The sequence below is a fragment of the Convolutriloba macropyga genome, chromosome 5 (assembly GCF_964194025.1).
Source record: "Convolutriloba macropyga chromosome 5, txConMacr16.3, whole genome shotgun sequence".
Taxonomy (NCBI): Eukaryota; Metazoa; Xenacoelomorpha; order Acoela; family Convolutidae; genus Convolutriloba; species Convolutriloba macropyga.
The window spans coordinates 17,187,507-17,213,397 of NC_134472.1; the positions used below are offsets into that span (position 1 = coordinate 17,187,507).

At 35.2% G+C, this 25,891-nt stretch overlaps 1 protein-coding gene across 1 annotated transcript in view; it reads left to right on the plus strand.

Moving 5' to 3' along the window:
• Positions 1–25,891, plus strand: part of LOC142339186 (glutamate receptor ionotropic, NMDA 1-like) — a 127,156-nt gene that overhangs the window by 24,600 nt on the left and 76,665 nt on the right. The window contains exon 3 of the mRNA XM_075388985.1: positions 699–843. Within this exon, the coding sequence (XP_075245100.1) occupies positions 699–843 (145 nt within the window). The remainder of the gene's footprint in view (positions 1–698; positions 844–25,891) is intronic.

Consider the following 25,891-nt stretch of genomic DNA (forward strand, 5'->3'; position numbering starts at 1 on the left):
CATGCATGTATCAATCAACAATTGCGTGTTTGGTGGCTGTAAAGATTGTTAGTTTAATGTAACAGGAGGACTGTCCATTAAAAAAGGATGCTTACGCGCTAATTATGCTATGATGACAAGAACTGATGGTCATATTTTGCCGAATAGAATGTAAACAGTCCCTAAATTTTTAATTGCTCTCAGACGGAGTGTCATTTATGGATATGGTTTTGGAGACTCAGCTGCCATTTTAGATTGATAATGTGGTATGATTAATTTAAACGCTTAAGTTGATGCGTCCTGTATGTGATCGCGAATCATTAATTTGACGGTTTTGTCTGGTTGATTGAATGAATAAACTGATGTTTTTGTCGAGACCGAAGACGAGATGGTCTATTCCTTCTTTCAATTTCTGGTTTTTTGATACGCAAAGACAGCTCAATTCATTCCCGGTTGACTACTTAAAACCACTTCTTTTTGGAGCTTTTGGTTTCAAACAAGTCAGGGATATTTTCTGTTGCGGCCAACGCACCCCTCTCCAAGATTAGTTAGTGGACATTATATGCAACCTATATCACACATAATAGCTGCGCATAATAGCGGGTTGAATCTATTCTAAGTACTAAATGTTTATGGGGAGGGATAAAAAAAATCCCGACCTCAACTAAGTTCTTGTACTAATTTTGAGCATGAAGAGATAGTGAGCGTGTGTGTTCCAGGTTTGTACAGCAGGGGATTGGAGCTCTGATTCTGAGGAATGAGAACAGTGACTTGATGACTCCAGTGGCCATCTCATACACCCTCTCTTTCTACCAAATCCCCATCATATCCATCAATGACCGCAACAACATATTCTCTGACAAAGTCAGTACTGCCTCAATTATTACTCGAACAATGGCGAATTGTTTTTAGTATATCAACTTGTTTTTATTCAACTTGTTTTCAGTGGGAAAATATTATCGAATTATGATGAGTTCTAGTTTTTTTACAGAGCAGTATACCGAAGAGGGCAACCTTGAAATATAGTGCTTCTTGAACACTTTTAATGTAGTAATATATATTAAGTTCGTGGTTTGTTTGCATCCGTGAGGTCATCTAGATGAACTGTGGAAATATTATAAAACGTTTTTAAAACTGAGATTCGTGGAAGAAATAACTATTTGTTTTGTACATGATACGGTATCTAAGTAAACAGAAAGATGTCCTCATTGATAAAATGCAAATGATGTTTTAAATTGATTTACATTTTTGCAACCGCCAACAAAAACACTGCCTCCAGTATGCAGACGGATGAATCGGATATGCAGTGTTAACATTGAAAAGGCCCGAGAAACGAAGTGGAGCGAAGCCCTTAGTGACCATATGATGGCTTTTTTTCTGCGACAATTTTTTTCCCAAAGTTTGCTCTTTTCTAGAGCTAGGAGGATCAATGTTTTTTTATGGTCCGGCCACAAGACACTGGATAAGAAACAAATTGACGGGCGCTATTAGACTCCCCCAACTTTTGCCGCCTCTTTGCATTTGCTCGCAAAAATCGCTTGCATCTTAAAACCCAATGGTCGAGGTTTCATGTTTTTCTCTCAATTTCTTTCGAGCAATTCGGCGCACAAAAAGTTTACTTTTTTCTCAAGAACCCTAATATTTTGAATTTTCAACAATCCTAAAAGAGTGAGAAATTTCCCGCAAAGACGTTTTTAACAACCTCTCAAAATCCAACAGCCGGTGCCAATTTTTCATGCCTCATAAAAATTGTCTTTCAAAAGTACTCTCAAAGCAAAAAAAATTGGGTCATTAGTATGATACCGGAAAACTGAAATTTTGTGTCCTAATTGTTTCATGTAGGCAACAGAAAAAATCCCTGCTCAAGGTTGTCAGAGCTTAACAAAGCAATTTAAAATCAGAAAAAAAATCTTCGAATTATTGCCACTTTTTAAGTATAAAATGTTTAAGTAATACAAATTTTTTCACTCATAAATAAAAGTTTTTCAGAAGGGATTTTGATATTATATTTGTGTCAGCGTAAATAAATTATCTGTATGAATAAAGTATAGTGTGCTCGGTGTACAGAAATGGATTTAAACTTCCAAAGACAAAAATGAAAAACTACATTTTTTTGAAATTTATATCACATTATTTCTGTATTTTTCTGTGTTTATTGAAATTATTATGGTCATTGCTCAAACATTCTACCAAAAATTTATCACCCTTTCTGAGCTAAAAAATGTCCAAAGATAGATTTATAATTTTCTTTACAAATGTTTTTGTATTTTGTTCCCTTGACCAAATATTAACATCCTGCTGTATATCTCTGACTTCATCGCAAAATTTGAATTTTAAATCGTGTTTGTGATTGAAATGTTTAAACATACAATATGTTATATAGTTTATACTCCGAAAATGAAAAATGCGAAACTAAAAATAATTTTTGCTAATATCTCGCATTTTCTTCGACCAATTAATCAATTTATTTAATCCTGTCTGCCTGTTTTTGGTTATTTATCAGCTCGATAATCAGCTATTGGTTGTCGAATATTCAATAGCAAAAATTGATAGACATTGAATATTGTGAAAATTTTGAAGCTCTCCATTTTTCAAAAAATAATACCTTTTTGGGTAAGAGATGGGTTTCGCTTGGTAGTTATCAAAAGTTTAAGTAATTTTTTAAATGTCTGAATTTTTTTCTGCTGAAATGTCTCAATGAACAAATAAAATTACAGGGGGCAAATTGCTCAGCTGTTCGTTCTGTGTATTCACAGCCGTGTTTCATTTGCTGTTGAATGAAGTTGGAGTCGTGTTTTATGACGATTTGACTCTGGTGATTTCGTTCAAATTTTTGAGCAGCTGAACTCAACCGGAGACAATGTAGTTCTAAAATTCACATGAAAAATATACCTCTATTAGTTTCATCGAGAACCATTGAAGTGGTCTATATAAAAGGCTCTAATGATATCTATTTAAGCCTCTTGATGAATTTATTGCCCCACGTTTTAGTGCGGTACTATGTAAAAATTAAGCTTAAGCTTTTTTCAATGATCCCGATTTTTCGTAGCGTTATACATTTGCAACCAGATGAAAAGGAGGCTAATCGGGTGTGTGTAATCGTTCTTAAAATGTGCACAGACGAGGAGACTGTTATACTAAAAATTCGATCTTTGTTTCTCTTCCTTAGGAATGTGGGCTCCTCAGAACCTGGATCATGTTCCAGGCACAAATTGCTCATGTTCCAGTTCTAAAGCTTATTCAAAATTGTTTTTTTGGACTTCCAAAAACCTACTCAAAAATGGACCTTTAAACAAGGTCACGCATTTTTAAACACTTTTTTAAAGAAAATTTAAGAAAGTTTGAATGCGCGTTGAACTAGTTTTTTAAAGAAATTCACCCACGCAGCAGTAAACAAGCAAGAGGCAACGCATATCTTTTTGAAGGTTAGTTCCGATCTTTCAAATTCTTTCCAAATGTCTGCTTTTGTTTTTGACCTGAGATCTGTTGCCATAACGAAAAACCAAGCTAGCATAAAGTTTTAATCCCTTAATGCTAAATTTGGATGCTTGGAACAATATTTCTTCAATGTAAGTTGGTTTTTTAACTGGCTTGTGGGGAGTTGTCTTGAAACAGTGTTTTGGCGCTTTTCCAAGTTATTGTTTTCGGTTATTTGAACGATTTTTTGTAGTCAGTGCACATGGCAACATGGCTTTGACAATTCATGAATTGATGTTCTCTGTTTTTCAAAGAGGTGTTTTTCTTTGAATAGAATTGTACAAATACTAATACAATTTTGGCTGCTTTTTCTTCAGTTTCTGTTTGTTTTTATTTGTAGTACGGTTTGATTTTTAGAATTAGACTCTCTCTCTCTCTCTCTCTCTCTCTCTCTCTCTCTCTCTCTCTCTCTCTCTCTCTCTCTCTCTCTCTCTCTGTGAATCGTCAGAGGTTTTAGTTTCGTTTTATTGATAATTCAATTGTTTGTTGGTGTAAGGTATTTGAAACTCAATGAAATGTTGTTTGAATCTTCCGTTTTTAACATTATTTTTGATGTTTTTTAATAATTCGAGTCTTCGAATTCTGTTTTAACTCTTTAGTTTTGACAGGAGAGTGGCTGTGTTATTTAACTAAAACTTCAATCCAAAATAATGTAATGTACTTTTTTTTGCAATTTTACCTATTTAATTTAACTTTCAAAAGTAGGAAGATGCCTACTACTGTTGTTACTTTTTAACCGACTTTTAAAAGAAATTAACGGTGACCTGTGGGTTCTAATATTTGCCAATTTTTGTTTTTTATTTTTGTGTTTTATGCTGAACTGTTGCCATAACCCACAGCTGTATTGCTTTACTTTTTATCAGTTCATTCTTTTCTGAGATTTTACTTTTTTATTGAAGCTGATTTTATGACTCAATGCAGCTCAGAGATTTTTTGGAGTTATAATTATTGTACTTCTGACCTGTTATAATTGAATTAGTTGAGTACTTTCTTCGAAATGTCTTGATGATAGGTCATGCTAATGAACGTTTTTTTGCTTTGTCTGTCTCTTCCCCGCTGAAATTAAACTTCGCGATACTATGATTAAATTTTAATCAAGATGTCTCAAAGAGGTATTTGCTACTTTTAAAAATGTTGTGACGCCAAAAACGATTTTTTACGGTGACTTTTTCTAAGTGTTTTTGCTAAACACATTTCAGCAAGTTTTCTATACTTATATCTTCCCAATATGTGTTTTGGGTCGCATAGTTCTGAATTGAGAAGACTGGTTATTTCGTGACCTTATCAGTTTGTGTCAATCCTAAATTTTTTGCTTGGAAAAGTTTGCGGTTTCAATTTATTTTAGTGAGTTTTCTCTCTATCTGAAGTTGAAATTGAGAATTGGATCTGAGCGGTTTTTATGTTTGGTTTCTGAATTAGGTCGTAGTTTTTATCTTTCTACTTCAATGATGTCAATGCTAAAGTTTTCCTTGAATCTTTGAAAACCCTGGGAATAAAAGATTTGTCTTCAGACACAGTTATTGTTTTGGAAAGTATGAGGCCTCGAGTCGCTTCTGGAATTCTTCCCTATATGTTTATTAGGTTAAATTTCTGCTCAACACGGGTTGATCTAGAACATTTTTTGGATCAATTTTCGATTGACCTTTTCGCGGCTTGTTTGCTTTATTAAGTGACCTAAATTGCCATCTTTCTGAAACTAATTCTGTTGCTTAAACAATCGATTGTAAGGTACGGCATAATAGGTTCCTGATAGCCGAATGGTTAGTGATTATCATTATTACGCCGGATGTCGGGGGGGTTCGAACCCCTTCTTGACAGGACTTTTTGACGTAAAACAGTTATAAATGCTTCAACCTCTCTAATTAAAGTGCCCCGCCTGTCGTTCGAGAGCAATTTGTCCGACGGTAGTCGGTTTATGTATTTATATTTAATCAGGTTGTGTTGCCATGAATAATTATTGGCTATTTGAAATAATCAGCAACGGGCTTAAAAATAACCTACAATTTTTTAAGTCTGACATCTCAGAACAAATTTTTTCCGAGTTGCCGGAGTTCGGAGATGAGAATTTTTGGTATTAAGATCCTCTCATAAACCTTGGCGCTGGCTTTTTCTCGTCTAATTCTTCCCTTTTCTGTTGGACGAGTTTTGGTGAGTTCTTGCCTCGGCTGATTCTTGATTAGTAACCACTGGCAAGTACAGGGACTCTGGCAGAAAAGCCACCCATTATATCCGTTATTATCAGCTCAAGTCAAAAATGGCTTTATGCATATTTTTGAAGCATGATGGAAAACGTCTGAAAAAACCCTTACTATCTATATGTGGTTCCTCATCTCCTTGATGCCTCGAAAGTTGTTGCTGCCTTTGTAGACGTGTCGTTAGAGTTACATTTCAATCGTGATTTCAGTTGCATACGAAAAACAAATAAGTTAACTATTTCAATCAGTTGGAATTTGTCATAAAATTGTTTTCGGTCATTAGAAACAATAGTTGAGAAATAAAAGGATGTTAGGCGCTATTTTCTTTGTGTGGTAGTTATTTTACTGAACTTGACGTGCTCGAATAAATGTCGCTTTTGACTCAAAATAAAGGTTGTTCACGCTTATTTGTGACCATTTAAAACATTGCAACTATTGAAAAACACGAAACTAGAAAAAGGTAGAAATACGTAGTCATAAAACATTCGACTGCGTTAGAGACATTGACTTTAATCTTCTGGCTAACATATCTTTTCAGCAGGAATTGATACATCAAATCCAAAATTACATTTCATTTAAACTATTAGAAATTTAGTCTACAAGTGTTTTTAGCAACCAACGTTCTCCGCTGAAATCGGAGACTTAACACAACTGCATCCCAAACTCAGACTCCTTAAAAATCAAATTGAAGTTTTTTTCTCAAAATTTCCTCTACGTGTATCCCTGGAAAGCTGTAATTAATTGTTGTCTGACGGAGTCTGAAATAATTGTAGTAGTTCTTTTGCTCAAACAATTTCACTTTTGTGTGCTCGACTTTTTGAATTTTGCGCCGTATAATTTGCTCGCTCAATCATAAATTTAGTGTGGTGAACTCAATGGGGGGTATCATATTATATCTTTTCCGCTAGCGCCCCCCCCCCCCCCCCCAGTCCTCTATAGCCGAAATTTAGGCAGCACCCAAAAGTTAATGTTTTTTATCCCTTCTGAAAAGGTCATTTATTATCACAATAAGGTTTATGGTATAATACAGCAACAACCATATATGTAAGTTTTCAAAAAAAGTTAGTAGTAGACCCTTTACAAAGCTCGTAATTACTAAAAATGCAATAGGAACAAGTTTTTTTTATGTTTATGCAGTGACTTATTGATATATACATGTTATTTTCAAACCTCCGCTCTAGTAGTATTTTCTAAATGCCTATTCCTAACTATGCACACGTAATAACTCAAATCCATACATAATGTTAAAACATACAAATAGGGGTGCCTAATTTACTGGGGGCGCTGGCGGAAAAAGTCCATTATTGCAAGTCAATAGAAAAGCGAGCCAAACTCTGGGAAAATTTATAAATAAAATTTTTGAATTGTATTTTGCTGATCTTTTTTAAAGTCCACAAAACGGAAAAGAAATGGCTAGAAAAATTATTTAAATCTGATCATTTATTTGATTATTTATCTTGAGAGCATTCAACACACAATTTATATACATTCAACACACAATTTATATACATTTTGTATATACTCTCAAGAATATACTTTTGAATATACTCTCAAGAAAGGAATGGCCAGAAAGCCAACAGAAGGCTTGTAGAAGGGCGCCCAAGAATTAACAAAGCAGTAAAGCAAAGGAAAATTGTAAGGTCAATTCAAAAACAAAGTTTTATTCTATTATTATTCATACTTGCTTATAAAGTGCAAAATCAGAATAAAATTGTTAATAAAACTTGGGCATAGGTTAACCCCTTGGAACACATTTTTGACAACTTAAGCACTTTTTTCTGTATCCTAAATAATGAATGCTTTGAGTTACCCAAGAGTTGACAATTAACACAACAAGAAACCACAACTCACGCAGAGTCCGTCGTACTAAATTTCCGGGGGTCTAAAGGCACTCCCATACTTATCAAATCGTTCGTGTTATCTAGTATATTTCATCTACTAGTTGGTCGTTACCTATGAGAATATTATTCAGTCTTGCTAACTTTGCACAAAATTGCTTTTTTTTCAAATCGAAAAACAATAACAGTTTGATTGAATTTGGGTCCCATTATCATACCTTCAATCTATATTTGACGTCAGTTATCCTGAATTTAACAAGCAAAAGACAACAAGTAAAGGCCTACGGAAACTGGAGGAAGTTTGTAAAAACACCCAGTTTGAATGCATATTTTTAATAGGCATATAAGCATTATGCAACCAACCATGACATCGCAAAATGGCTTTAGCGGGGGCAAGTTTTAGGTGGCTTAGACCCACCCTCACTCCAACTTTATTCCAACACCACATCATTCCGCTCCTAATCCCGTATGCTCGATCTCCTCCCCCTATATCAAGACGCCCTACTCCTTTGCCCCCTCTCTGAGTTCAGCTTAAGGTAGCTTCTCTAAGCCCCATCTGGCTAATAATGAAGCCAAACGCTCCCCAGTTGTTCGAGAGCAGTCCGTTTGATGTCAGTAGGTTATGGTCATTATATTCTTGACGGATTACCTCACAGGTAGCTATGTCATTTAATTTAAATACGCGGATTCAAAAAGTTGCGAATCCAAGGTCAAGAATATTTGAGCTAGAATTATTACTCAGAAAAAAGAGCAAGTCGTTAAAGTTGGTTTTAATTTTCACTTTAACCGCGATTCATTTAACCGCCATTATTTTATAATATTTCACCCCTCCATCATTTAGCTCCGGGATTCCAAAACGCTTTTTCCAAAACCAAAATTAAATGTACCCATTTCGTAACAAAACGGACCAATTTATCACCAAAAGAAAAACCAGCTGAGTGTCAGTCCATCTGCTCGCACGAATATCCTACAGTAGGATGTTGGTAGTGATAATTATTTGGTAATAATTTCGTGTTTGATCTGCTGCTATTAATTTAAAATTTCCCATTTGCACCCATTTGTTTTCTGCTTGTGGGTTAAGTTATGTAACCCAATTTTGCGAGGAAGAAGACTTATGTTAAAGGAAGACTAATGCTGTTGTAACCTCGCTAAACTGTGCTGAGTAAAGTCACAATTGTCCTCGGTGTTGAAGGTTTCATTAAATGACAAAAATTGTGGATGCATGCATTGAAATTTTGACAAGAACTTCGGGGAAAAAATCAATAGGGCCAAAATTGATTTGTGCAGCTCATTAAAAGAGTAATAGTAGATGTAAAATTGTATTTGTCTGTGATGCATCTCTTTGAAGTAGCCCCAGGCTCTTCCATTCTTGAGGTGGTAGACAAATTTGACAGAGGTACTCTTCTGCGTTGTCAACCACTGAGGGCGCTAGAAGTACTCCGCCTTTGTTCGAAAACAAAACGGAATATTTTTGTTAGTTTATAACAGCCTGTGCCTGCGTCATACGTACATCTTTCCTCCGGTTGTATACATCTAGACGTCAGGATTAAAAGAGTTTCTCCTTGAAAATGTTGAAGGAAGCCATTGTTAGTGGGTGAAAAATACCAAGGACACGATACTTGTCTTATTTGATAGTTTCCGAATTGAAAGAGTAATTGACTCATTCGTTATAGCTACCGCATAACAGCACTTTAGGTTGTTTTAAAATTGTATGCGTTGTAAAGTATTTGAGAAATTGTTCTATAAAGCACTGCTGGAATTGGTGTCACGTTTTAATCCCTTCTTTTTTAAACCCATATCATTTAACCACGGTTTTTTCAGGCCTCTTTTATTTGGTTCAATTAACAACGAAAATTTATAGTAAGCAGTGGTCAGGTAAAATGGTTTGGCATTAAGACGTAAAATACGGGATATGTAGGGTTCAGGAAAGGGTTTTGAATGGAAAAATGTGGGGCCTCAGCTTCTCAGCCGGCTATTTTAGCGCTCCTAATTTTTTTTATAATTCAACGAATTTGAATTGTGTTGGGGCGCTGTCTTTTTTTAAAGATCTGTTCACACATTTTCATGATTTTTGAAGTCAAATTGGAGTAGTCATTTTGGTCACGCCAAAAGTGAGTCATTTTCGTCATTGGAAGTGGAGCGAAAAAGCGAGTGGCTTTGCGGCGTGAATTTTTTTCCTCTAATTTTTAAAGAAGAGTGAGAAACGGTGTTTGAACAAAAATTCGCTTTCTCGCTATTGGTTTTTTGTTGACATGCGGCATTTTGAGATGGATTTTGTTTTTTTTTAAATTTTTTTATCTGAGTTTTTTTAGAAATGGTTTTCCCAATTCACCCATAGTCCGTTCTCGGTCTAGTTTTTTTGATTAGTCAATGAAAACTCTTTGAACTTACGTCAGGACTTGTTCTGCTATTTTTTTTTTGCTTCGTCGAATGAAAATTTTTCGCTTTACCTTAGTTCACATTTTTACCTTGTTTAACATTTTGCGTGAAATATTTTTGTTTTCTCTAGGCTAGTTTCACTATTCTCTCATTCTGCTAAAAGTGTGTTTAGACAGCAGTTGCTCAGCAAAGCAATTCAAAATGAACAGAGTCAGTATCAAAAAACGAAATCAGAATTAGAAACGGGATAAACCCATAAATACTAATTTTAGATGCCCGTTACTCAAACTTAGTTACCATCTCTAATGCTCATTTGTATTGATACTTCAGTGCCAAAATGACATCAAAATAGTTCGCACATTAAAATTGTTTGTACAAAAATCATTTTTTTCACTAGTTTTTAAACGGCGGCTATTTTCCGGCAATCTACCGGGTATATTTCTGTGATTTCTTGCTTGACCAGTTTTTCGTCTGATCCATTTGACTTTTCGTCCTCAAAAATGGGATAATCAGGTAAAGCTCGGAGAACATTAAGTGACTTAGAGCCTCAACGCTTTACTAGTCTCTAAATTTCCGTCAAACTCCGTCCTCCCGCCTCCAACCCGGTGATTTGGACACCCCCTCTTGTTTTAGTGTCTTTGTTCTTTTCGATCCCAATTATTTGTGTCTACGGCATCAAAATTACTCTTGGTCTTATTACATCTCTGCGGAGAATATTGTTATTCGATCAGTTTTTTGCTACATTACATCTCTGCGGAGAATATTGTTATTCGATCAGTTTTTTTACGAACCGAAAGTGCGGATAAATTTTTATCGGTTTTTCCGAGCCGAGATGAGTTCACGAACAGAAGGGTGATCTTCTGTTTTTCCGGCGAGTTTAGTGAAACAGGATGGAAAGGCAACGGCGCACGTGAAAAAAGGATCTTTTCCGTTTGTACCCCCTTGCTTAGCGGGTGCATATTATTTGCAGCCCCCAGCCGCACGTGCTTTATTTTACATAATAATTTACTAGGTAATGACACGTGTTATGTAACTGGGAGAGCATAACGTACTGGGGGCACAAATGAAAAATATCCAAATAGAGTTGTTAAGCCTTATTGTTGTGATAAACTTATTAAATAGACGAGCACTATGATCGTCTAACGATATCGTTTTTCCCAATAAATAGAGACGTCTGGACAAATTTACAAACTGTGTACTTTCAGATCAAATTGAGCTAGGGACTTGAACAAAACATATCCGCCGGTGCCAGCATTGGTTCCACAGGATTATATTCCAAAGACCCGTCGTTCCTAGCTTGACGGGCACTTTTTTGTTGCTGTATCTTTTCTGCGTCGTCGGTGCCAGTATTGGTTCCATAGACACTACCAGTCTTTTCATCCACTTAAGCCGCCGGTGCCAGTATTGGTTCCATAGGCTATTTATTAAATAAAATCTTAATGCCTCCGCGAACTCGTAACAATATCGGTTCCACCAGCGATGAGCTAGTTGAAAAATTAATAGCATGCACGACTACGAATTGTCCTGTACATACAAAAGTTTTGGTGCCCGCTAATTTTGACTGCTCTCAACCTTTCACTTGCGGTTTTTGCTGTGCTTCTAATCAGTTGAAACATTCAAAATCGTACTCTGAAGCGGTTACGAATTCCTTGAAAAATGAGCAGCAGACTCGAGCAACACTGTTTGCTGAAATTCAGCAAGAGCAATCACGTAAAGATGCAAAAAGATTAAATTTAGTCGTAAAAGGGACAAAGCCATCTGAGAATTGTACTGGGTACGATATTGTTGAAAAAATTGCAAATCAAATTGATGTATCTCTCGTGTCATCTGATGTTCAATGTAAATGGATTGGAAAACCACAGCGTGATACAGGAAATCAGTTATTGCTTCTCAAGTTTAAAGAAATGATAAAACCAAATCAGTTTCTGCGTAAGGCAGTAGCATTGAGGGATTGTGAGAATTTCGATTGTGTATATGTGTCACCAGACTTAACTAAAGCTGAGAGAGTACAGCAGTACAATTTGCAATTGCAGAAACGTCAACTTGAAAGTCAAAATCCTGCGAACATATACAAAATTCGTCGTGGTCGTGTACAACAACAGAATTGACTACAGACAAAATGCTCCTCTCAAATTTCGATCCTCCTTCTTAACATTCAGAGCATTCTATCGATTGAGAGAAGATTAAACTTTTGCCAGCTCTTAAGCTTATTTTCACCCACTGTTGTCTGTCTGACAGAAACATGGCTTGATGATTCGGTCAGTGATAATGGAGTTTTCGCAGGTCACCCTTATACAGTCGTTCTGCGATCAGATCGAACGGCCGGCCATCATGGTGGAATCCTAGTAGCAATGAGTAACGCTTTCTTGGGTACTATTAGCTTAATTTATTATTCAAAGTGTGAGCAATTTTGTGTTCTTGTCTTAAGTAACCAGACTCTTACTCTCTGCATTATACTTGCATATCTACCTCCTCGAGGATCGGTGTTTTATGTCAAACCTGGTGTTACAGAAGACAAATTGCGAAGTGTTTTTGCCGATATGGAGGCAAGCCTAAGATGTGATCAACGCAAAGATGTCCAGTGGATTCTACTTGGTGATTTTAACTTTCCCAAAGTACGTTGGGAGTCGATCTCTTCGCCTCATTCTGACGAGCAAAAATTGTTAGAATTTTTTTGCAACGATTTATTGCTTACACAAATTATTGATTTGCCTACTCATGAGCTTGGAAGTATTTTGGATCTAATTTTTTGCTCCCATCCCGACAAATGGGACTTCAATATTGTAGAGCGATTGTGCTCAGATCATTATCCTATTCTTTTAACAAATGTTGAGCTAGATTACCAATATGCAAGTGGGCACGCTTATACGATCAGCTCTTTTAACGAGGCTAAATTTTCTTCGCATCTAACACTCTCACGATTTTGCGCTCAGGAATGCCACAACTTGAATCCTGATTTCCTATCAACGTTCTATCGTAAAGTATTTTGCGCTCTCAATCAAAGTCTTAACAGAAAACGGAGAAAGCGCTTCGAAGCTCCATTCTATTATTCATCGCAGACAATGCATTGTTTAAATAAACTAAATACAGCTCGAAAACATCAGAAAAATACAGTTGAATGCCTCGAAAAGGAGCTAATGATTCTTATTGACATGGACAAGCAGGTCTTGTTGAACAGTGTACAAAGGTTTAATACAAATGAAGCGTTTGCTATGTTGAAAAGTTTAAATGGTAGAAGTTTCTTCCCTAAACAAATTTTCTACAAAAACGAGGTGTCTTTTGAAGGCTCAGTGAAAGCAAATCTTTTCAACAAATTTTTTCAGTCAGTTTTTCAACCGAAAACTGAAATACGATTGAATGACCTTGTGTGCGGCAATAAGATCAAGTTATCTGATGTTCAGTTCAGCCTTGACGAAATTCAAAATTATCTTTTAAGGGTTCCCAGTAGCGCGACTCCTGCTTTTGATGGTATACCGCCGACTATTTTAAGTAAAGTGGCACATACTTTAGCACCATTCGTCCATCTTGTTTTCACATATATTATTCATTCACAATTTTGGCCCGAGAATTGGAAATGTGCCTTTGTTACCCCTATTCACAAAAAAGGACCTCGAGCGGACTTTGAAAATTATCGGCCTATCTCAATACTCCCGAGGTTATCTTTAGTTTTAGAGAAAATTCTATTTCTGTTTATTTATCCAAAGATTAAAGATCGGCTGAATCCTAGACAACATGGATTTCGTGCAAAGCATTCTACAGTTACGCAATTCTCACATTTCTGCACGAGTTATGTCTGAATTTCGACGGAAACATGGAACAAGTTGTTGTTTATTTAGATTTCAGCAAAGCTTTTGACTCTGTGGACCACTCCACGCTGCTTTCGAAAATTATTCAATTTGGTTTTGATGAAAATTTTGTGGAACTTAATAATTCTTATTTATCATCTAGACGTCAATGTGTTAAATTAGATGGTGTTTTATCAGAGAGCCTCCCAGTTCCTAGTGGTGTTCCTCAGGGAAGCGTGTTGGGACCGCTTTTCTTTATAATTTTTCTTGATGATATGATTGACGTACCCGAAGTATCAAAAGTTTTCTGCTACGCTGACGACACGAAATTGCTCTGCCATGGCGAATTCTGCTTGAATAGTTCTCAAAATGATCTATGCTCGTTGCGGTTATGGGCTTATTGTAACTTGTTGTCTTTTAATTCAGCTAAAAGCGGTTATTTACAAATTGGTAGAATGTCATTGGATAATATACTTCTTGGTGCTGTCGAGATTCCTTCGCTTGATAATATTACGGATCTGGGAATTGAAGTATCCAAAACGTTGAAATGGAGTCTTCATCTTCAAACAAAAATAGTTAAAGCTCGTCGATCGTTCAATTACTTAAAGCACAGTGTTCCGTTCAACCTCCCATCTGGAGTTAAATTCAATTTATTAAATTCAATTTATGTGTTTTATCGGTTCTTCTATATGGATACCCTGATTGGTTTCCTGAAATTTCTGATCTCTGGAAGTTAGAACAGCTCAATATCCATGGCCTGTGTTGGTGCTTTGGTTACAATGACTACTCCTTTCTGCTAAAATTATCCAGCTCTCTGCCAATATGCTATCAACTCATCGAGCGTGACATACGTGTTTTTACGGCAATCTTAAACAACGAGAATTGCATATCTTTTGACAAATTTTTCAAGTTGGACTCAAAGGATTTAAACCTACGAACACTTGATCGTGAACGTCTGGCGCTCACACGCGCTAAAAAAAGATGTACAGAAAAATCGTTTTTCTTCAGAGTTGAACGTATTCTAAATGACGCCGCGGATTTACTTAATGTCAGCATCAATTTTTTCAAGGATACTTGCAAATCCAAAACCGCAACTCAAAATCTACTAATGGCAATGAGAAATGATAAATATGATTTTGACTTATCTTGCACGTGGTACCTTAGGTGTAGATGTAGTTTTTGTATAGCATGACTCTCTGTTTAATTAATGTTTTTTAGCTGTTACATAATTTATATCATTTTTATCTTTGTTATACCATTTGTATCATCAAAATTGTTTACACCCTCAGAAGGTAATTGAAGTCTTATACTACTACTACTACTGCTGCCGAACAAATTGGAAAACTTGAGATAAAGCAGTGGTTTTTTATCACGAGGTCTTTTGATAGAGTGAGAAAAGTAGGTGTGATCTTTTTTTTTGCGGGCGATTATTTTTTTTTATATGCGATTATTTTGTAATAAACGCAAAGCGATAGCTGGGTGCTTTTATTGGCTTTCTCTTGTTTTTTCACAATCCAAGAATTGGGTTTTTTTGGTGGTCTCTCTTTTTTTTAATTGCTCTCAAACGAAGTTTGTAGCAATTATATCAGTCCTGTCGGTCTTTTTGTTGCCAAATTTCGCTTGACCTTTTTTTTGTCTGACGCTTATGACTTTTCGTCCTCAAAAACGGGATAAACAGGTAGCGCACAGCGGGCATTAAGTGTTTTAGAGCCTTTCCGCTGTGTTTCTGCTCAAACTGTTTTGGAGACTTATACTTATAAAAAAACCATCGCTAAAAAAACGCAATTTTATACTAATGTTCGCAATTGTTTTTCAAGCTTTTTGAAACTTTGTCATTTTTTGAGTTCTTTCAGCCTTAGGTATCAAGGAACCTCCTCTAGGATTTTATAATGGGCTACTGCATAGTTTCTAATGGTAGTGGAATGGTTTCAACATTTTAACATCACGAACTTTAGCATTTTTTTGACAAAACGTTTTTTTAAATTTTTGTCATTTTTTAGGTTCACCAGCCTCAAGAGCCACATAGTCTCCTCTAGTTTGATTATAGGTTTGATTATAGGTTAATGCATAGCTTCTAGATGTAGTAAGATGTTTTTCAAGATTTTCATTTATGAAAGTATTTGCAATTCTTAAAAATATTTGCAGTTTTTGCAAAATTTGCAAATATTCTCAATTTTTTGAATCTTTTTGAATTTACCATTTTTTCCGGCGCCAGGGTCTTAGGGACCTCTTCCAAGGTTTGATGATACGTTGACGCATAGCCGCTAGAATTCACGTAATATTGATCAATATTTTATTGACTCAAGTTTTAGAAATTTTCTGATAAAAATTTATTTTTTTTTCAATTATTCGGAAAATTATTATCATGTTCCAGGTTTATGGATCTTTATGAGCCAGTGAAACTATTTAAAGCTTGAAATAGGGATACTGGAAAGTCTATTGTGAAAATGAAATCGTTCCGAAGATAATAATATCACGAATTTTAAGATTTTGTTAAAATTTGCATTTGTTTTTAAATATTTGCATTTGTTTTAGAATATTTTTTGTCTTTTTCTTTGTTTAACGATCAATACTGGCCAACGAAGCGTTTCAAGTCTTGTCGATGGGATACTTCATATAACAACAGAGATAAAAAAGTTGTAAACGTTTTCACTGCGAAATCTGGAAGCTTTTCTTTTAACTTTTGCAATAATTTGCAAATTTTTTAAATATCAGTTTTTTATTTGATTTAACAAGGCTAGAAAACTAAAAGTTGCAGAGTCGAATCAAGCTAAAGCTAGCCTCACTGAACCGTGGCTAGCTACTGACGATGCCAACCGCTCGCCGGTCGTTTGAGAGCAATTCGCCCGACGTTAGTCGGTTATGTTGGATGTTTTTACAATTCAAAGTGATGTCAGAATTTGATGTTCTGAATTCAGAATGCAGCATTTTTTTCTATTTTAAGTTTTTCTGAATATTTGGGTAATTTTAAGGTCAGGCATAATTTATACAGCTAATGTGCTCTGTGTTTTGGTACCGAAAAGATTGTGGGTATATTAACTTGCAAACTTAAATAATTTTCAATTTTTTCACTTTTGACATTTTTTTGTCTTTTTCCAGGTCTTTTACACCAAGACTCCAATAAAACAGTTTATAGGTCTGAAGATGGGCTGATGGATAGATTTTTAACTCAGAAATATTTTTGATGATATATTACCATTTCAAATTTTAGCGACACTTGAATGTTTTGGACTTGGTTTGTCAATTTTCAAGTCATTCTTCTCTCGAGGGGGCAACAGAAAATTCTGAAAGTCTGACGCCAGAGTAATGGGAAGATTTTGCTTCGACAGAAAATAATTTGGTGATTTTAACTTTAAGATTTTTTGCATGATTTTAGTTTTTGGCAAAATTGTCTAGGATTGTATATTTTTTACCATCTTTTGTGTCCTATATAACCATCAAATTTCAGATGGCCTGAAGGTATGAAGTTTTAGAGCAGCTTTTGAGACATTTTTTCTTCTGGAGTCATTGTTTCTAAGAAATTAACCGAAGTATAATTAACTGATTCAACTAAATTTAAGTTGAAAAGGCTTATTTTTAGTTTCGAGCCCAAAATAATGCGATTTTTCACGTGTTTGATTTTTGAGTATTTTAATTGATTGTTAATAAAGTAGAGATAGTCACAACTGTTTAAGGTTTTTCGCAAGACTCAATTTGTTATCATTTTGCCTGCCTCTGCTCGCCTCTCATATATAGAAAGTGCTTTTTTGCTTATTTGTCATCCTTTTCTTGCTTCCTTACATTTTGTCATATGTCTTGCTGATACTCAGTTTATACATTTTGATTGTTATTGTTTTTGTTTTTTTTTTATAAATTTGTAAAAACATGTTTCTCTGTTCAGCTCTTAATTTTCAATCGTTTGCTGGTCAGGTACAATAATTTTTTGAATTGTCTTTCAGGACTTGTCCTTCAATGTTTTATTTTGTCAAGATTTTTGTTGTGGCCATATAACATCACGATCACTTCAAATCTTATTTTTGTTCATTCATTCACGCAATTAAGATTGAATTCGTGCGTGACGTCATGTTTGTCTGAGTGGACTGTTTTTTTAGTCATTTGTGGGATTAAGTTCTTGGTCACACGTGGCTTGTGTCTCATTCAAAAATCACTTTTCTCGCTATAGAAAAGAATTTTTAAACTTTTATTAAAGGAGATAAGGTCAACTGAGTGTGTTACTCAATATAAAATGAAGGTTATTTGAGAGCAGCTAATAGAAGCAGTAAAAATCTATTCTTAGTGAGAACGTAAAATCTAAGCAATTATTGAAACCAAGAGAACGGTCTCTTTTTCGGTCTGCTTTTTATCGGTTTGAGACAGTTGATCTACGAAGCTATCGTGGCTATTTTCTGGCAAACTGCCAGTTTTTTTAATTTGAACTCCTAATTGTTGTTATTAAATGATGGTTTTTCCTGGTTGTAGCAAACAGTTGTGTTATATTAGTAGCGTTATTTAGTTTTAGTGCGGTATCTGGACTTTTAATATTATTGTCGTCGATATTTTGCTGTTTTTTGACGTTTTTTGCGATATTTATTACCCTTATTTATGAGAAGATGCTGAAATTTGATAACTTTTTTATAGTTTTGGAATTGTTTTCCAATCCCAGTGAAGTTTGCATTCACTTTTTATTGACAGCCAAAAGTTAGTCGTCATCAAAAGTTTGTCGTGGGTAATATAAGTTCGAATTCGTTTGGTTTGTAGAGGAGCTATAATAGACATGATGTAGCAGCTGATTAATTAAAATTAGATTTGAACTATTTTATTCAGTTAATGTTTTTATTCGGAAGGTTGAATAGGCAGAGTAAACTTAGTGTATCCTTCAATACCGGAACCATCACATCCTAATCAAACCCCCTGAAACCACAGTGGACCGTCTCGCCGTGTCCGCTCATTTTGTGCCCCAGCAGGGAAAACATACAAAGTTCACGCCTTTTTGCACCCTGCGTTTGATAAGGGAATATTATCCAAAGCTGAGCTAACACCGTCACCATTGTGCGTATCAGCACTGGGGTGTGCAGGCGATATGGTCAATTTTATTGGAATGCATGTATAGGGTTAATTTAAATAATTTTCAATTTTTTCACTTTTGACATTTTTTTGTCTTTTTTCAGGTCTTTTACTCCAAGACTCCAATAAAACAGTTTATAGGTCTGAAGATGGGCTGATGGATAGATTTTTAACTCAGAAATATTTTGGATGATATATTACCATTTCAAATTTTAGCGACACTTGAATGTTTTGGACTTGGTTTGTCAATTTTCAAGTCATTCTTCTCTCGAGGGGGCAACAGAAAATTCTGAAAGTCTGACGCCAGAGTAATGGGAAGATTTTGCTTCGACAGAAAATAATTTGGTGATTTTAACTTTAAGATTTTTTGCATGATTTTAGTTTTTGGCAAAATTGTCTAGGATTTTATATTTTTTACCATCTTTTGTGTCCTATATAACCATCAAATTTCAGATGGCCTGAAGGTATGAAGTTTTAGAGCAGCTTTTGAGACATTGTTTCTTCTGGAGTCATTGTTTCTAAGAAATTAACCGAAGTATAATTAACTGATCCAACTAAATTTAAGTTGAAAAGGCTTATTTTTAGTTTCGAGCCCAAAATAATGCGATTTTTCACGTGTTTGATTTTTGAGTATTTTAATTGATGGTTAATAAAGTAGCGATAGTCACAACTGTTTAAGGTTTTTCGCAAGACTCAATTTGTTATCATTTTGCCTGCCTCTGCTCGCCTCTCATATATAGAAAGTGCTTTTTTGCTTATTTGTCATCCTTTTCTTGCTTCCTTACATTTTGTCATATGTCTTGCTGATACTCAGTTTATACATTTTGATTGTTATTGTTTTTTTTTTATAAATTTGTAAAAACATGTTTCTCTGTTCAGCTCTTAATTTTCAATCGTTTGCTGGTCAGGTACAATAATTTTTTGAATTGTCTTTCAGGACTTGTCCTTCAATGTTTTATTTTGTCAAGATTTTTGTTGTGGCCATATAACATCACGATCACTTCAAATCTTATTTTTGTTCATTCATTCATGCAATTAAGATTGAATTCGTGCGTGACGTCATGTTTGTCTGAGTGGACTGTTTTTTTAGTCATTTGTGGGATTAAGTTCTTGGTCACACGTGGCTTGTGTCTCATTCAAAAATCACTTTTCTCGCTATAGAAAAGAATTTTTAAACTTTTATTAAAGGAGATAAGGTCAACTGAGTGTGTGTTACTCAATATAAAATGAAGGTTATTTGAGAGCAGCTAATAGAAGCAGTAAAAATCTATTCTTAGTGAGAACGTAAAATCTAAGCAATTATTGAAACCAAGAGAACGGTCTCTTTTTCGGTCTGCTTTTTATCGTTTTGAGACAGTTGATCTACGAAGCTATCGTGGCTATTTTCTGGCAAACTGCCAGTTTTTTTTAATTTGAACTCCTAATTGTTGTTATTAAATGATGATTTTTCCTGGTTGTAGCAAACAGTTGTGTTATATTAGTAGCGTTATTTAGTTTTAGTGCGGTATCTGGACTTTTAATATTATTGTCGTCGATATTTTGCTGTTTTTTGACGTTTTTTGCGATATTTATTACCCTTATTTATGAGAAGATGCTGAAATTTGATCACTTTTTTATAGTTTTGGAATTGTTTTCCAATCCCAGTGAAGTTTGCATTCACTTTTTATTGACAGCCAAAAGTTAGTCGTCATCAAAAGTTTGTCGTGGGTAATATAAGTTCGAATTCGTTTGGTTTGTAGAGGAGCTATAATAGACATGATGTAGCAGCTGATTAATTAAAATTAGATTTGAACAATTTTATTCAGTTAATGTTTTTATTCGGAAGGTTGAATAGGCAGAGTAAACTTAGTGTATCCTTCAATACCGGAACCATCACATCCTAATCAAACCCCCTGAAACCACAGTGGACCGTCTCGCCGTGTCCGCCCATTTTGTGCCCCAGCAGGGAAAACATACAAAGTTCACGCCTTTTTGCACCCTGCGTTTGATAAGGGAATATTATCCAAAGCTGAGCTAACACCGTCACCATTGTGTGTATCAGCACTGGGGTGTGCAGGCGATATGGTCAATTTTATTGGAATGCATGTATAGGGTTAATTTAAATAATTTTCAATTTTTTCACTTTTGACATTTTTTTTGTCTTTTTTCAGGTCTTTTACTCCAAGACTCCAATAAAACAGTTTATAGGTCTGAAGATGGGCTGATGGATAGATTTTTAACTCAGAAATATTTTGGATGATATATTACCATTTCAAATTTTAGCGACACTTGAATGTTTTGGACTTGGTTTGTCAATTTTCAAGTCATTCTTCTCTCGAGGGGGCAACAGAAAATTCTGAAAGTCTGACGCCAGAGTAATGGGAAGATTTTGCTTCGACAGAAAATAATTTGGTGATTTTAATTTTAAGATTTTTTGCATGATTTTAGTTTTTGGCAAAATTGTCTAGGATTGTATATTTTTTACCATCTTTTGTGTCCTATATAACCATCAAATTTCAGATGGCCTGAAGGTATGAAGTTTTAGAGCAGCTTTTGAGACATTGTTTCTTCTGGAGTCATTGTTTCTAAGAAATTAACCGAAGTATTATTAACTGATTCAACTAAATCTAAGTTGAAAAGGCTTATTTTTAGTTTCGAGCCCAAAATAATGCGATTTTTCACGTGTTTGATTTTTGAGTATTTTAATTGATGGTTAATAAAGTAGCGATAGTCACAACTGTTTAAGGTTTTTCGCAAGACTCAATTTGTTATCATTTTGCCTGCCTCTGCTCGCCTCTCATATATAGAAAGTGCTTTTTTGCTTATTTGTCATCCTTTTCTTGCTTCCATACATTTTGTCATATGTCTTGCTGATACTCAGTTTATACATTTTGATTGGTATTGTTTTTGTTTTTTTTTTATAAATTTGTAAAAAACATGTTTCTCTGTTCAGCTCTTAATTTTCAATCGTTTGCTGGTCAGGTACAATAATTTTTTGAATTGTCTTTCAGGACTTGTCCTTCAATGTTTTATTTTGTCAAGATTTTTGTTGTGGCCATATAACATCACGATCACTTCAAATCTTATTTTTGTTCATTCATTCATGCAATTAAGATTGAATTCGTGCGTGACGTCATTTTTCAGTCTGAGTGGACTGTTTTTTTAGTCATTTGTGGGATTAAGTTCTTGGTCACACGTGGCTTGTGTCTCATTCAAAAATCACTTTTCTCGCTATAGAAAAGAATTTTTAAACTTTTATTAAAGGAGATAAGGTCAACTGAGTGTGTGTTACTCAATATAAAATGAAGGTTATTTGAGAGCAGCTAATAGAAGCAGTAAAAATCTATTCTTAGTGAGAACGTAAAATCTAAGCAATTATTGAAACCAAGAGAACGGTCTCTTTTTCGGTCTGCTTTTTATCGTTTTGAGACAGTTGATCTACGAAGCTATCGTGGCTATTTTCTGGCAAACTGCCAGTTTTTTTAATTTGAACTCCTAATTGTTGTTATTAAATGATGGTTTTTCCTGGTTGTAGCAAACAGTTGTGTTATATTAGTAGCGTTATTTAGTTTTAGTGCGGTATCTGGACTTTTAATATTATTGTCGTCGATATTTTGCTGTTTTTTGACGTTTTTTGCGATATTTATTACCCTTATTTATGAGAAGATGCTGAAATTTGATCACTTTTTTATAGTTTTGGAATTGTTTTCCAATCCCAGTGAAGTTTGCATTCACTTTTTATTGACAGCCAAAAGTTAGTCGTCATCAAAAGTTTGTCGTGGGTAATATAAGTTCGAATTCGTTTGGTTTGTAGAGGAGCTATAATAGACATGATGTAGCAGCTGATTAATTAAAATTAGATTTGAACAATTTTATTCAGTTAATGTTTTTATTCGGAAGGTTGAATAGGCAGAGTAAACTTAGTGTATCCTTCAATACCGGAACCATCACATCCTAATCAAACCCCCTGAAACCACAGTGGACCGTCTCGCCGTGTCCGCCCATTTTGTGCCCCAGCAGGGAAAACATACAAAGTTCACGCCTTTTTGCACCCTGCGTTTGATAAGGGAATATTATCCAAAGCTGAGCTAACACCGTCACCATTGTGTGTATCAGCACTGGGGTGTGCAGGCGATATGGTCAATTTTATTGGAATGCATGTATAGGGTTAATTTAACGTGCCATTAAATTCTTTATGGTGGCAATGAATGGTGTAAATTAGGCAATAAAGTCTCCCTTCGCAGCTGAAATTGCACACCTGAGTTTATATGAATGTGCAGAAATTTCATGTACAAAATTGCAGTGTGGGTGGATTTTTAATATTGGAGGAGGAACTTGTCCTTTGCCATGTAGGATTATAAAATTAAATATCAAGATCGCTTAATTAAGCCTAGTTTTAACTGAAAAATGCTTAAGTTGTTTCCAAATGGTTTTCTCAATGCCAGAAATATGTGCAATGGTCAAATGTTGGCTAGGATCTGAGAGAGGGATATCTATTTTGTGTTGTTAATTGCTCTTGAACTAAGTTCATAGCAATTATTGTAAACATGTGTGTCTTTTTGTATGCAAAATTTTTGCTTGACAGTTTTGAGTTTTCAAGTGAAATTTATGCCCTTGACTTTTTGCGTGATCTAAAATTCTCTCTCAATCACAATTTCGAGCAGCTGAATTCAATTGGCGGCAATTTAATACAAAGTCAAATGAACAGTAAGCCGAAACGTGTGCCATTTTTACTTTAAATCTTAATAGTGGTATATGTTAACCTCTAATGTGGTTATTTGAAGCCCACTATTGAACTTCTTAGTCCCATTTAGGCTAATATTTATTAGAGTTTTCCTGGGGTGATGAGATAGTGGAATAGGAAGACAAGCATTGCAAAATGGAGAGCCCTTGTCACGTCATGGGCTATTGGTAATGAACGCATTTTATTCGCTCTCAAACGAAGTTTGAGGCCGGCAATTATTCTAAACGTTTGACGGTTTTGATTTTTCGAGTGACTTTTATGACGGCTTTGTTCTTAATTGCTGTTTTGAAAATTTTGGGCAGCTGGACTCAATTTTAAGCATTTTATCACTAAACGAAAAGCGCGCTAAAATTGGTTTCTTTTTCACTGTGAATCATTTGAAGCCTCTTATTAAAACTATTCAATCGATCTAGCTGCTGCTACTGAACATCTGAGGTGGCCTACAATAAAGTTATCCCTGTAAGTCGTTCGAGCAATTCATCCGACATTGGCGGTAATGTTAGTTTTTTTAAAAAATTCGACTAATATTTTGACCAAGCTAACTAAAAAATTGACTTTATTCGCCAAAAAGTGAATATGCTTACTACGGCCTGTAATTCAAACTAAAGCATTTTGATATTATTTGGTTTATTCAGATTATTAAATTGTTTCTGTTCTTCAAGATAGTTTCAAAATTTGATAAACCTTCAGATAATTAATGCTCTCAAATGAACTCCTGTTATCTTTTTATGCAATTTTTTGCTGGACCGATTATTCGTCTGATTCATTTGACTTTTAGTTCTCAGGAATGGGATAAGCAGGTAGCGCTCGGAGAGCATTAAGTTCTCTTCTCCTAGAGCCGTAAGCCTGACAGTCTATAAGAATGCCATTCAACAAAACTGTTTTCAAGACAATTTTATGTTGTGAAGGGCAGCTCTTAATCTTAAGTTTGACCCCATCAGTCAGACCCATCGCGCAGCCCCTCACCGGCATCTCTAAGCGCCAGCTAGCTTCTCGAATATGCTCGCATCTCTAAGCCCCAGCTTGGTACCACCGAAGCCAACCGGTCGTTTGAGAGCAATTAACCCGAGATTAGTTGGTTTTGTTTTTACTTGTTCACTTGTACGAATAATTAAACCCGACTTTACTCTTTTCTACGCGCAATAGTGAGGGAGTGCAGAAACTGTGATTGTTTTATTGATTTCATCCGTAATCTTAAAAACAGTCCCTGCCATTCCAGAACCTATTATTGAAAAAGTGCTTGATTTTAGTTAATTTTTTGTTGCAAATATAATTTTTTCATTTTGATATTTATTGCGTGTTTTCATGCTCAACCATTGATGTTTTGAAATATTTGTTCCTCGAACGAGTTTGAAACAATTGTAGTTAGTTTTTTTTTATTTTTTCGGTCCGATTTGACTTCTCGAGGTATTTTTTTGTCACTCTTGGCTTCATAATTTTGCGTAATATGCTGTGCTCTTTCGTCAAATTTTTAAACAGCCAGTTGAAATGAAGTGGAGGCTCTTTGCTACTAAATGTTAGGGGTAACGCACGCCAAACTTTGTTTCATTTTTTTCAATTTCAATTTTACCTGTGGCCTATATAAGCTCTGACATCGTTGAAGCTCATTAGTAAAACCTTTGACGCAGTACTACCCCCTTCCCCTGCTGAAACGTACTAAAATAGAATGGAGCCCCTGTTAGTTGCTCGAGAGCAATTGGTCCAAAAGTATTCGCTGATGTTTCCTTATCAAAATCATATGGTTAAAATGGGATAAGCAGGTAGCGCTCGGAGAGCATTAAGTTCTCTTCTCCTAGAGCCGCAAGCGTGACCAGTCTATAAGAATGCCATTCAACAAAACTGTTTTCAAGACAATTTTATGTTGTGAAGGGCAGTTCTTAATCTTAAGTTCGAGATAGTCTTAATCTTAAGTTCGAGATCAAATTGTAATGGTTATACCGCTTAGTTTGAGGACGTATCTACAGTTCTCGTTAACTTAAAGACCAATTATTTTGACCAATCTTTATAATTGAATCTTGCCCTCATTTGTTGTTTTTTTTTGTTTTGTCAATAGCACAAGTTCGTGAGGTGATGAAGGTTTACCGGTTTAAACTTTTCACGTAATTAATAGCCGCCCTCATCTTCTCAGCCGGCTATTATTGCGCTCGTATTTTTACAATTCAAAGAATTTGAATTGTATTGGGGCGCTGTCTTTTTTTTTTAAAATCTGTTCACACATTTCATGATTTTTGAAGTCAAATTGGAGTGGTGATTTTGGTCACGCCGAAACAGGAAATGGAGCGAAAAAGCGAGTGGTTTTGCGGCGTGAATTTTTATCGCTCTAATTTTAAAGTAGAGTGAGAAAATGGTGTTTGAACAAAAATTCGGTTTCTCGGTAGTGGTTTTTTGTTCACATGCGGCAATTTCACTCTGATTTTTACTGTCTTTTCGATTTTTTGGATCGGATTTTTTTCTAAATGGTTTTCCCAATCC